Genomic DNA, 12708 nt, shown 5'->3' with positions numbered 1-12708 from the left:
CATGATCCTGTGACACGTACCTTTCAGGAGAAACCGTGTGGGCGACCGTGAGAAGGCTCTTCAGGTCATGCTTCAGGTTCTGCAGAGCTGTGACCGCCCAGCTCCTGACATGTTCTGCCTGTGCGGGAGGATCTATAAGGACATCTTCTTGGGATCCGACTGCAAAGACGATGCCAGTCGAGACAGCGCCATTGAATGGTAAGTCCTCAGCCCTAGTCCACGGCATGTGCATCTTACAAGGACAGAACCGTGTAGGCTAAGGATCCGGGTCTTTTCCTTCATGTGTGTGCCTGCCTCCAAGAGGGGAAAAAAGCAATACATGTGGGGTTTGGAATTTTCCAGATCCTCTTTCCTGAGGGGAATCCATTAGAAAAAGGGTTTTCTCCTGATGGCACCTTTTTTCTGGGGACGGGGGGCAAGAAGGAGGCTCGGCATATTTCTTCTCAACAGTCTCTTTCAGAGACTTGTTCCACCACCATCCAGGCATTATCTGCTCATCTTTCATTAGTCATCCCTGTATTCAACAACTATTTATTGAGGGCCTACTATGTGCCAGAAAGTTTTTTAGATGCTGAGGACACAGCCACAATAGACAGGAGTTCCTGCCCTCTCAGACCTCGTGAGGCTGGTAAAGGAAGTCAGACAGACAAACATACAAGAGCAAAGTATACAGGATGGGAGCAGGTGGTGAGGGGTAAGGAGGGCCAGGAAGGATGGCCTGCAATTTTAAATAGGGTGGTCAGTGAAGGCAAATAAAGATGTGAAGGAGGTGTGGGAGTGAGTCCTGCAGATACCTGTGGGGAGAAAGTTCCAGGTGGAGGGAAGAGCAAAAGCGTGTTCACGATGGTGAGGTGTGAGCCGAGGGGGAAAGTAGCAGGAGGTTGGAAAGAAGACCACGTCGGGCCCTGTAGGTGACAGGAAGGGTTTCAGCTTTTGCCCCGAGTGGGCTGGGACTTCATTGGTGGATTCTGAGCAGAAGAATGACAAGACCTGGCATGCATTTTAACATGAGTACTCTTCCTGTTGTGCAGGGAGTAAATTGCAAGGGTATATCAGCTACGTCTTACTGCAGAGCAGCCCCAAAACTTAGTGACTGAAGACAGCAATGATTTCTTGCTTCTCAGGATTGCCTAGGTTCGCCTGGCCCTGCCTCTACTGGCTTCACCTGGGCTTGCTCCAAAAGTTGCAGTCACCTGGAGGGTCAGCAGGGCTGGAAGGGCCAAGGTGGCCTCACACATGTTTGGCAGCTAGTAGTAGCGTTAATGGTGCACCATGAGTTCTCTCCCACGTGCCTTTTCATCCAGCTAGATTTAGGGCTTCTTTATGCAGTGGGCAGCATTCTAAGAGAGCAAAGGTGGAAGCTGCAAGGCTTCTTGGGGCTTAGGCCCAGGCATTTATACAGTGTCACTTCAGCCACATGCCACTGGTCAATGCAAATCCTAAAACTAGCCCATGTTCAAGGGGGTAGAGATGGAGATTCCATCTCTGGATGGGAGGAATGGCAAAGTCACAGATCAAAGGTGTGCATACATTGGAATGGTTGGCATTTGTGGCTACTAAACCGTCTACCACAGGGGCAAAGGCAGAAGCAGGGAGCAGCTAGGAGGCTATTGTAGGAATTCAGGAGAGAGCAGACAGTGGCTTAAACCAGGATGGTAGTGAGAAGTTGGATTCTGGGTATATTTTGAAGGTGGCACCAACAGCCCACATCATCTACTTCAGTCATGAACTCTTGTCAAATTCTAACTGCTTCCCCTCTGTCTCTTCTTCCAGCCACGTGAGACTCTGGCCTCTGGCCTCTCCTCTCCATCCATGTAGTTTTTCCCAGCCACTCCCATACCTGGGAACCTATAGCTGGAGATCTCCAGCCCAACCTCTCCCCTAGTCTGTGGCCCCATATTGCCCCCTTCTTACAAACCTGTTCTACCTCAAGATGTTGCTCTATTTAAGACTTGAGGGGGAAACGGACTTTGGCCCAGTGTTAGGGCGCCCGTCTACCACATGGGAGGTCCGCGGTTCAAACCCCGGGCCTCCTGACCCGGTGGAGCTGGCCATGCGCAGTGCTGATGTGCGCAAGGAGTGCCGTGCCACGCAAAGGTGTCCCCCGCGTGGGGGAGCCCCACGCGCAAGGAGTGCGCCCGTGAGGAAAGCCGCCCAGCGTGAAAAGAAAGAGCAGCCTGCCCAGGAATGGCGCCACCCACACTTCCCGTGCCGCTGACGACAACAGAAGCGGACAAAGAAACAAGACGCAGCAAATAGACACCAAGAACAGACAACCAGGAGAGGGGGGGAAGTTAAATAAATAAATAAATCTTTAAAAAAAAAAAAAAAAAAAAGACTTGACCTGTTGAAGGCTGAAGTCATTTCCTCCTCTCCACAAGTATGGCTTCCAATGACTACTTTCTTATGATCATTCTTTACCCCCCTGGGCTTAAATTTTTTTTTTTTTTGAGGTACTGGGCCTGGGATTGAACCTGGGACCTTGTATTTGGAAAGTGGCACTCAACCACTGAGCCACATTGGCTCCCTTGAGTTGGTTTTTTTGTTGACTTGTTGTTTGGTTTTTGTTTGTTTTTAGGAGGTACCGGGAACCGAACCTGGCACCTCCCATTTGGGAAGTAGGCAGTCAACTCCTTGAGCCACATCTGTTCCCTGGCTTAAACTTTTGATTAATGTTTGGTTCTTTTCATTCACTTGTCTCCCCAGTTCCCAATTACAGTTTTTCTGTGAGTCTTCCCTCGGCCCCTGCCAATCCTTTCCCATCACTCTCCCCCCAAATTGGTGCCATTTAAAAAAAATCTTCTTGTCAGGAATGTCCTAGTAGTATCCCAAGTAGGCTCCCTGCTTGATGTTTCCTCACTCAATCCTTCACAGATTTACAGCTTACTCTTCCTAAAGCTCAAAAAACCTAGCATGGCTCCTCACTGCCTATTAAATAAAAACTCAGGGCCCTTTTGCCATAATTCCCACTATGCCATATACATCCAACTAAACTGAAGTTCTCTAAGGAACTCCCCAATCTCCCATCTCTCCTCCCATGCTGGGGGTTCCTTTCCCAAATTGCAGCTATTGCAATTCTATCCCATCTTCATGGCAGAGCTTGAGTATCTAGGGAATGTTGTCTACGGGCCCTCTATGTCTTCTGTGAGTCCTTCTAGATATGGATTTGTGGGGTTTTAGGATACTTATCACACTCTAGTTTGCATTTTCACTGTTAATATTTTTGTATCAAAATGGTACTCCCAGTTTTGTACCTTGTTTCTTATTGTAATGTAATAGGTCCCGCCTCTTAGCTCACTTTTTGCCAATGGCACTGCTTGCGTAGCTATATGGGATCCAGGATTCTGGCAATATTCTTTTTACACACAAAAAAAGGACTCCCTTTTGTGGTCTAAACAAATAAATAAATGACCTGCAGAAAAATGGCTTATGATGGATGTGATTTCTAGGTAATAAAAAGTACTCAAGTACCAATGGGATCTAACTTTAAAAAATGAAGTTTAAATGACTATGCTTGTGAGCCTATATGCCTGAAATAAGAACAAGGCCTAGAGCAGCACTGTGCCTGGGAGTTCCTCCTGACAGCCTTCATGTTACTCAAATGTGGCCAGTCTCGAAGCCAAACTCAGCATGTAGATGCAGTGCATTCCCCCCAGCGTGGGACATGACACCTGGGGATGAGCCTCCCTGGCACCGAGGGATCACTACCAAATACCAGCTGAAGATGCAACTAGAAAATGACCTTGAATTAAAGGTTCAACGCGGACCAGCAGAATATCCCTGTCTACATATAATAACAGGACTTTAAAATGCTGTTTGACCTAGTGTAAGGGGGAAATGGAAAGGAGAAATAGGTTTATATGGCTATGAGTCTCTAAAAAAGAATCTGGAGGTTGTCAGAAGGATTGCCCTTATGCACACTTGAGCAGAGTCTCAGAGACAGATAAAGTAGATACAACCCCAGGTATTGGTTCTTTTGAGGGCTAAAGAGACCCACGGGTTCTATGGTCATGGCAGATGGGGTTCACTGCCATGTCAGATGGCCCTTCTTTGGAGCTGGTGTTTCTGCGTGATGGAACTGGACTCAGATGGGATCTCTTTTCACAAGACTTTCATGCTACTTTACTGGAATTATAGTTGGTGTTGAGGTTTAAGATATATCTAGGGGATTTGAATCTCCGGACTGACAATATGATAGCCACGCCCTGAACCTCAACAGACTTCAAATCCTGCACTCTGATTTATTGGACTTACCCCACTCAGCTAACATGGAGTTGAAGAATGTCAACCACCACACCATGGAGCCTAGAGTGCCTACAACTGAAAGCAGGAGGATTGCATCCAGTATCCATGTGGAATCTAAGCCCCCTCTTGACATAGAAGTGCAATGGACACAACCAATCCAATGTCCACAGAGAAAATGTGGCATTGGTGTGGGAAGGGTGGCCATGGTGGCTGCTGGGTGTGGGGAATGGGAGGAAGAGATGAGATGTGGAGGCGTTTTCGAGACTTGGAGTTGTCCTGGGTGGTGCTTCACGGACAATTACGGGACATTGTAGATCCCCCCAGGGCTCACTGGATGGAACATGGGAGAATGTGGGCTATGATGTGCACCATTGACCATGAGGTGCAGCGATGCCCAGAGATGTACTTACCAAATGCAATGGATGTGTCATGATGATGGGAGAGAGTGTTGCTGTGGGGGGAGTGGGGGGTGGGGGCGGTGGGGTTGAATGGGACTTCTTATTTTTTGAATGTAATATTTTTTTTTAAATGAATTTAAAAAAATAAATTCAAAAAAAATTAAGTTTAGACATCAAATTGCAGTGGTCTTAGGGATAGGATTACAGTGTATTTTAAATTCCTTTTGTATACTTTCAAATAGTTTCTTTATTTTATATTATGATCATGGCTTTTATAATGAAAGCATAAAGATTTTATAAAGAAAAATTTGTAAATTCCCAGGTTTAAGTTTACTGTGTTGCTATTATGTTGGTTAAAAAGAGTAATTTGAAGGAGAAATGAGTTTATATGGCTACGAGTTTCTAAAAAAGAGTCTGGAGGCTGGCAAAGGTTTGCCCTCATGCACAACTGAGCAGAGTCAGAGAGACAGATAAAGCAGATACAACCCCCAGATATTGGTTCCTTTGAGGGCTAAAGAGACCCATGGGAGTTATGGTCATGGCCGATGGGGTTAACTACCAGGGCAGATGGCCCCTCTTTGGAAATGGTGTTTATGTGTGATGAATCTGGACTCAGATGGGATCTCCCTTCATAAGACTTTCATGCTAATGTGCTGGAGGTGCAGTTAATGTTGGGGTTTAAGATATATTTAGGGGATTTGAATCTCTGGACTGACAATGTGATAGCCAGATCCTGAGCCTCAACAGACTCCAGCACCTACAATCTGATTTATTGGACTTACCACACTCAGCTAAGATGGAGGTGAAGAAGGACAACCACCACACCATGGAGCCTAGAGTGATTACAACTGAAAACGGGAGGATTGCATCCAGCATCCAGGTGGAATCTGAGCCTCCTCTTGACATAAAGGTGCAATGGACACAACCAATCCAGTGTCCACATAGAAGAGGTGGCATTGGATTGGGAAAAGTGGACATAATGGACAAAGGGTATGGGGAAAGGCAGGAAGAGATGAGAGGTGGAGGCGTCTTCGGGACATGGAGCTGCCCTGGATGGTGCTTCAGAGATAATCACCGGACATTGTAAATCCTCACAGGGCCTACATGATGGAATAGAGGAGAGTATGGGCCATGATGTGAACCAATGTATATGAGGTGCAGAGGTGCCCAAAGATGTACTTACCAAATCCAATGGATGTGTCATGATGATGGGAACGAGTGTTGTTGGGGGGGGGAGAGGGGGGGGTGGGGGGGGTGGGGTTGAATGGGACCTCACATATATATTTTTAATGTAATATTATTACAAAGTCAATAAAAAATAAAAAAATTATAAAAAAAAAAAAAAAAAAAAAGAAGGATAGAGAACAAAAAAAAAAAAAAGAGTAATTTGAGAGCTGCATGTAGCTGGCTATAAGGGTGGAGGAAAAGCTGGAAAATATTAAGAGTAGTAAAAATTTTCATTAAGGTTGGTTTGTACCATTATTTATACATTGTTGATTTTGTTCTAATATAACAAATGATATAATAATTTGGTGGTTCTTTAAATATAGGTATCGCAAAGGATTTGAGCTCCAGTCATCTCTTCATTCTGGAATTAACCTTGCAATTTTGCTAATAGTTGCTGGGCAACAATTTGAAACTTCCATGGAACTAAGGAAAATAGGTAAATCTGTTTATTACTGCAGTTGTTCATACTTGGGTTACACACGCTCAGCATGAAAAAATATGCTTACCTCAAACAGATATTATACACAAATTCAAATGGTAGCTTTATTCACAATAGCCAAGAGGTGGAACGAGCCCAAATGTCTACCAACAGATACATAATTTGGGCACATAAATTGGGTCTATCCATACAGTGGAATATTATTTAGCCATAAAAGGCATGAAGTTCTGATACATGCTATACCATGGATGAACCTTGAAAACATTATGCCAAGTGAAACAAGTCAGACACAAAAGGACAGATATGGTATGATCCCACTTATACCACAGGTGAATTCATAGAGACAGAAAGTAGATTTGAGGTTACAAGGGACTGGGAGAGAGGAAGATTGTTGCTTAATGGGTAGAGGGTTTCTGTTTGGGGTGATGAAAAATTTTGAAAATAGGTAGTGCTGCTTGTACAACAGGTACACTTAAAATGGTTAAAATGGCAAATGTATGCTCTTTTACCACAATAATGTTTTAAAACCCAACTAGTTGAAAATGTTCAAATGTAAGCTCAGATAACTAGCATTTTATTTCAAATGTAACAGTCATCTACTTTCTGATAGCATACCTGAAAAGCCAAAATAAAAGGCCTGCTTTTTCCTCTTCTAAAGGCTTGCATAATAAAGAGAGAAACTAGGAAGATGTTTTATAACTTTTTCTAAAATACAAATTCAAATTCAAATCCTTAAGGTGTCTGGCTGAACAGTTTCTTGGGAAGGAAAGGGAGCTTGGAGAAAATGAACAGTTACTGGGATGTGGGTCAGTTCTTCAATGTAAGCATGCTGGCCAGTGATGTCGGGAAGGCAGTCCAAGCAGCAGAAAAGTTGTTCAGACTGAAACCTCCAGTCTGGTAAGTCTCGCCTCTGTATTGTCATCGCCCATCTCAGTGTCTGATCTTGTTCTGAAATGTTTCCCCTGGACAGAAAAAGTGTAATTTCCCCAAACACTAACAATTGCTATGTTTTCCTTCTGACATCTTCATTAAAGCAAAGTTAAGGCAGACATAACAGCTCTGAGAATTCACTTGCTTTTAAGGGAAGAAAAGACAGACATATACACACACATGCATACACACAGAGTATATCCCGATGTGCTGTATCCTAAGATTAGTCTCTCAATCTTATTAATTTCGTCAGGTCCTCTAGAGCAAAATACTCTTGATACTCATGTATGTATTATGCATTAGTGAGAAAGCAGATAGTAAAGCTAAAAATTAGCACACCAAGAAAATGATGTCCATGAGACAAATGAAAAGTGGAATTAACCAAAAAGACCAGTATTAGGGTATAGTCATGAAAATGGTGGCACAGCAATAGTCCTAGGTTAGCCCATTATGCAGCCAGTAAAATGTGTAGTAAAGAGTACTTGGTGACTTGGAAATGTGTTCATAGTTTGTCATAGAGTAAGAAAAGCCCGTTGCAGGCTAATTTTTTCTACATCTGTGGTTCTCAAACTTCAGCATGCCACATGATCACCTGTGTTGATCAAAATACAGATTGCCAGGCCAACCTTGAGGATTTCTGGTTCGTTAGGTCATAGGAGGGCCCAAGAATTTGCATTTACAAATGCAAGCTGCTGCTCCTGCTCTGGGGACCACACTTTGAGAACCACTATTTTGTATGCTCTCATTTTAATTGAAAATGTGTGTTTGGTATGTGATTCATAGGGAAAAGTCTGGGAGGGTCAGACAATATCTGACTTCCCAATAGTTGTTAACCTGTAGGAGAGCTGAGGTTATCTTATTCATTGCTATAATCTTATGATGGATGCTCAATAGATATGTATGTACTGAATGAATGAACAGGGGAAACATTGACAGTGGTTATCTCACGGAGGTAACCTTGTTAGAAGCTTTAAATCTTTTATTGTTGTTGTGTTTTATCTATTTTCTGGTTTTTTTCAAGTGTGTATGGATTACTTACATGATTTTAAACTTTTTACTTTTAATTTTCTGCCTCCTCTTATTCCCCAGCAAAGTGGACCAGTCTGGATTACCAAGGGTAGGAATCTGTTCAGTCAGATTTAGTGTGAGCCCATTTCTTCCCAGCCTGAAGGACCTTAAATTTTACCCCCGAATCATAGCAATGTCTTCAAAGTTCTCTGAGGACGAGGGGACACAGAGCCAGGCTTGGGCCCTCAGGCCTCCTAGGGTGGCCCCGGTCTCCAGAGTCCTAATCTTCAGGAACATTCCTGCATCTGGGCTAGATGGAGCTGACTCCAGGGAGCGGTGATCCCAGGGCTGGGCACATGCCCATTACCTCAGCCCCATGGCCTGATTAATAATGTTGATACCCAAGCACATCAGTCAAAGTCTAGCTGACTGGTCTACCTTCCCAGGATAGCTCCAGACTTGACCCTCAAAGGGCAAAATAATACTGTGATGCTTGCAGCTGAATCATCTCTGTTCAGTACCAGAGAAGACAAGACCACCAGTCTATGTTTCACAATGTTAGAGCTGTCTGAAGACAGAAAAGGTGTGGTCAGATTCAAGACGTCATGACTTGAAAATAGACCAGGTCGGATCTAATTTTTAAAAAAATATAAAAGACAATGCATTTCAGATTAGTGATTGCCAGGAGTCAAGGAAGGGGGTGGAGGTGTGAGGAAAGTGGGCGTAGCTACCAACATTAAGCCTCCTTGTAGCGATGGAAATGTGCTTTATCCTCACCATATCAATGTCAATATCACGATTGTGATATTGTGGTATGGTTCAGCAAGATGTAACCATCGGGGGACACCTGAGAAAAAGGGTACACAGGATCTCTGTCATATTTTTTTTTTTTACAACTGCACATGAATCTTCAATGATCTCAAAATAAAAAGTTCAGTAGAAAAAACAAGGCATTTGAAATTTTGATTTGAATTTCAAACTACTTGCTCTGGTTACTTAGAACAGTCATCAAATGCCTGCCAATGTCTACGCTTTCGACCAATGTTGGTTAAAAGCTGTGTTGTACGAATTTGTTGGACTGACTTATTTTGCCTACTGTTTAGGTTCCTTTTAATTGATTAAGTGGTCTTTAAGGGATTGTATAAGAAGCACTGGTTCTGTAATATAATTTGAGCAAGTTTCTCTTAAAGGGAGTAGAATTAAATTCCAGTTCTTTAAGGATCGAATTTACTGGTGTTTGTGATTTTTCCAGGTACCTGCGATCATTAGTTCAGAACTTATTACTAATTCAGCGCTTCAAGAAACCCATTATCGAGCATTCACCTAGGCAAGAACGACTTAACTTCTGGTTAGATATCATTTTTGAGGCAACAAACGAAGTTACTAATGGACTCAGATTTCCAGTAAGATATGCTAAATCCATTCCTTTAAGATAAAAAAAGCAACAACTTTGGATTGGTAGAATCTAATTCTCAACTACTCCAAAAGGAAGAGAACCTTAGAATAATTTAAAATATGAGAATAATCGTCAATCTTATGTAGATTCAACAAGTGATAGAACAACTCACTGGGAAAAGTTGACTATATCCTCTAAAACAGCTCTTCTCAGCTGGGGGTGATTCCCCACTCCCCCTGCCCCCGGGTACATTTGCCAGTGTCTGGGGACATTTTTGGTTGTCACAATTGGGGAGGGGGGTTGGCCCCTGGCATCTAGTGGGTAGAGTCCAGGGATGCTGCTAAACACAGAAGAGTCCCCACAACAAAGAATTATCCTGCCCAAAATAGCAGTAGTGCACAGGTGGAAAAATCCTGCTCTAAAACAGTGCAGTACTGGTAGGGAAATCTTGGAATTCAAAAGCTGTTTCCTATTGAGCTTTGGTTTGCCTCAATTGTCACTGATTAATTTTTTAAATATTTTATCAAAAAGCAAAATTGCTCCTTGCTTTTCATCAATTTTTGTTTCAATTTGATGACTATCTTATAAAGACTCATTAATAAGATATCTAAGCAGCCTGGAAACTGAACTTCAGATAATTGCGTGTCATAGTTAAGCCACGAGATTTTTGCAAACACGCTGTTTCCAAGAATTTGATTAAGCATCTAATAAAGGAGTGAGTTGTTTGAAATTATTCTACTGATTTTGTTCCTAGGTAATAAATGTTAAAATCATCTTTTAATTATGAAATATGTAAAACCTACTGAAAGGAAGAAAAAAAAATGGGATCATCTCTATCTAGGTTTAGCATATTAAATCTCTTGCTTTATTTGCTTTGTATCTCAGTAAAATGAAACGTTTGCAGATGACATGCCACCCCACTTTTCATCCCCTTGTGTTTTTTACAGACACTGGGTACCTGCAGATCATCCCAGTCTGCTTCCTTATTTCTCTCATAAAAACCGTAACCTGCCTCTTGCTCTCTGCCTCCTCCTTGAACACTCTTACTTTTATTCTACACTATTGTCTTCAGAGCTCCGTGAGACTTTCTATGGCATATCCTGTCTGATTGTTATTCTGGCTGCCCAATTAGAGCATAAGCCCCAGGCGGGCAGGGATGTGGTGGTACTCGGTGAACATTGGTTGAGGAGGAATCTTCCCACTTCCTCGCCGGGCAGGGTGACCTATGTTTTCTGGCTCCATGCATTACAGAAATATGTTCTTATTTTAGGTTCTGGTGATAGACCCAACCAGAGTCTACCAGCCTTCTTATGTTTCTATAAACAACGAAGCTGAGGAGAGAACAGTTTCTTTATGGCATGTCTCACCCATGGACATGGTAAGGGGAAAAAATCACAAACAGCTCTCTTTTCCATCTGTATTCTTTAATCAAAGGTTACGTTTTCAAGTGGGAGAGTCTATGTTACCATCTTTGAAAGAACAGGCACCCATGCCTAATTTCTGAATTATGGGAGATAGTATAAACTCAGAGCAAAGAATGGAAGCAGGTTTTTTTCATTTTATCTGTAACATTTATAAAACTAATGCAGGCTTGCTGTTTGTAGGATGCAGAAAAGGGATAAAGGAAAGGTCCCTCCATATCCCTCAAACTGGTCTCTATTCTCACCCCAATCCCCAATGATCTGGTAGCTATTCTTTTATACCTTTTTCTAAACTCATTTATAAATGAATTGTGTGCATGCGCCTACATCTCAAGGGGCATTTTTATCCAAGTGAGATCATACCATTAAAACCAAAACCTCATCCATACTCATGGACAGTTTGTCCCATTAGCACATGCTAATCCACCTGATTTTTCTAAATGTAGTATTCCCCATGGTCCCATGACATCTGGTATATTACCTGGTATGGATGAACCATAATTTATTTCATCATTTTCCTAGTGGTGCACATTTAAGTTTCCAATTTTTTACTCTTGCGAATGATACACCAGTGCATGTCCTGTAGATACATCCTACCACTCTCATCCAAGGGTTTTGAGACCTGTTGGATTAAAGGGTACATACATTGAAAACTTCCATAGCCATTGCCCAATTTATACCATTCCAATTTATACTGATCATAGCAATATAGGAGAGAAAACATTTTAACTGCCCATTAAAGAGGTTGCAGAAATGTTGGGCCAGCCCCAATGCTTTGTGGTAGCAGCAGGATTTTCATCTCTATTTATCTAAGGTGCCTGGTCAGAATTTTTTTCTCTAATAAAATACTTTGCAATATTAGAGAGATATAGCACCTTTGGTGAGTGCCCTAGATAGATCTATTTGCTGTGCATATATGTTTTCACGGAGTGTGAGAAGAGTTCTGCGATTAACTTGGCAAAGAAGGATTGTTTTTTCTCCTGGAAACAGGGTGTGAACAATTATATTTCAGTCAGGTAAAATTAAGCATTATCTTAAAAATAAAATGCATCATTGAAGAATAAGCAAAAGCTCATATTCATATTAGAAACTCTTCATCAGAAAATAGACATGATGTCTCAAGCGGAGGCCAATAACCTTGCCCAATGTTGAACTTCAGAAGCAATCTTCTTATGAAAAGTCACCTGCAGGGGAGCAGAGGTAGCTCACGTGGTTGAGTGCCTGCTTCCCATGTATGAGGTCCTGGGTTCAATCCCTGGTACCTCCTAAAAAATTTTTTTAAAAAAACCATTGGTGAAGACCAGCCACTGTGAAATGCTTGTGTATTTTTTCCCTGCTCTGTATGCGTTCAATATTCTAGTGCAAAAGATAAATTAAAACTGTAATAAAGTGCACACACAAAATGCATATTCATATAGACATAGATCTCATTTTAAGAATGCATCCATCTTTCTGTTTATTTTGCCCCCCCTTTTTAACCTTTTGTTGATGTATGAATCACAAATGTTTAGTTTGAATTTCTACAAAATGAACACACCCCAGTAACAGTATAGGTCACGGAAACCAGCCCGCCCCAGCCCTGAAGCTCTGCTCGGGCTCTCTTTGAGTCCGCTCCAGGCACGACCTCTATGACGCACCCTTTCC

General features: G+C 42.4%; 1 protein-coding gene across 1 annotated transcript in view; it reads left to right on the top strand.

Annotated features, from left to right (window-relative positions):
• The window catches only part of MAP3K15 (mitogen-activated protein kinase kinase kinase 15), a 98170-nt gene that overhangs the window by 46392 nt on the left and 39070 nt on the right, over positions 1-12708 (top strand). Inside the window, 5 exon segments of the mRNA XM_071213256.1 lie at positions 28-198; positions 6194-6306; positions 7047-7206; positions 9500-9650; positions 10914-11021. Coding sequence (XP_071069357.1) covers positions 28-198; positions 6194-6306; positions 7047-7206; positions 9500-9650; positions 10914-11021 — 703 coding nt within the window.

The sequence above is a fragment of the Dasypus novemcinctus genome, chromosome X, assembly GCF_030445035.2.
Source record: "Dasypus novemcinctus isolate mDasNov1 chromosome X, mDasNov1.1.hap2, whole genome shotgun sequence".
NCBI classification, from domain to species: Eukaryota; Metazoa; Chordata; class Mammalia; order Cingulata; family Dasypodidae; genus Dasypus; species Dasypus novemcinctus.
The sequence above is the reverse complement of the archived record's forward strand: the minus strand, read 5'-3'. Positions and strand labels throughout refer to the sequence as shown.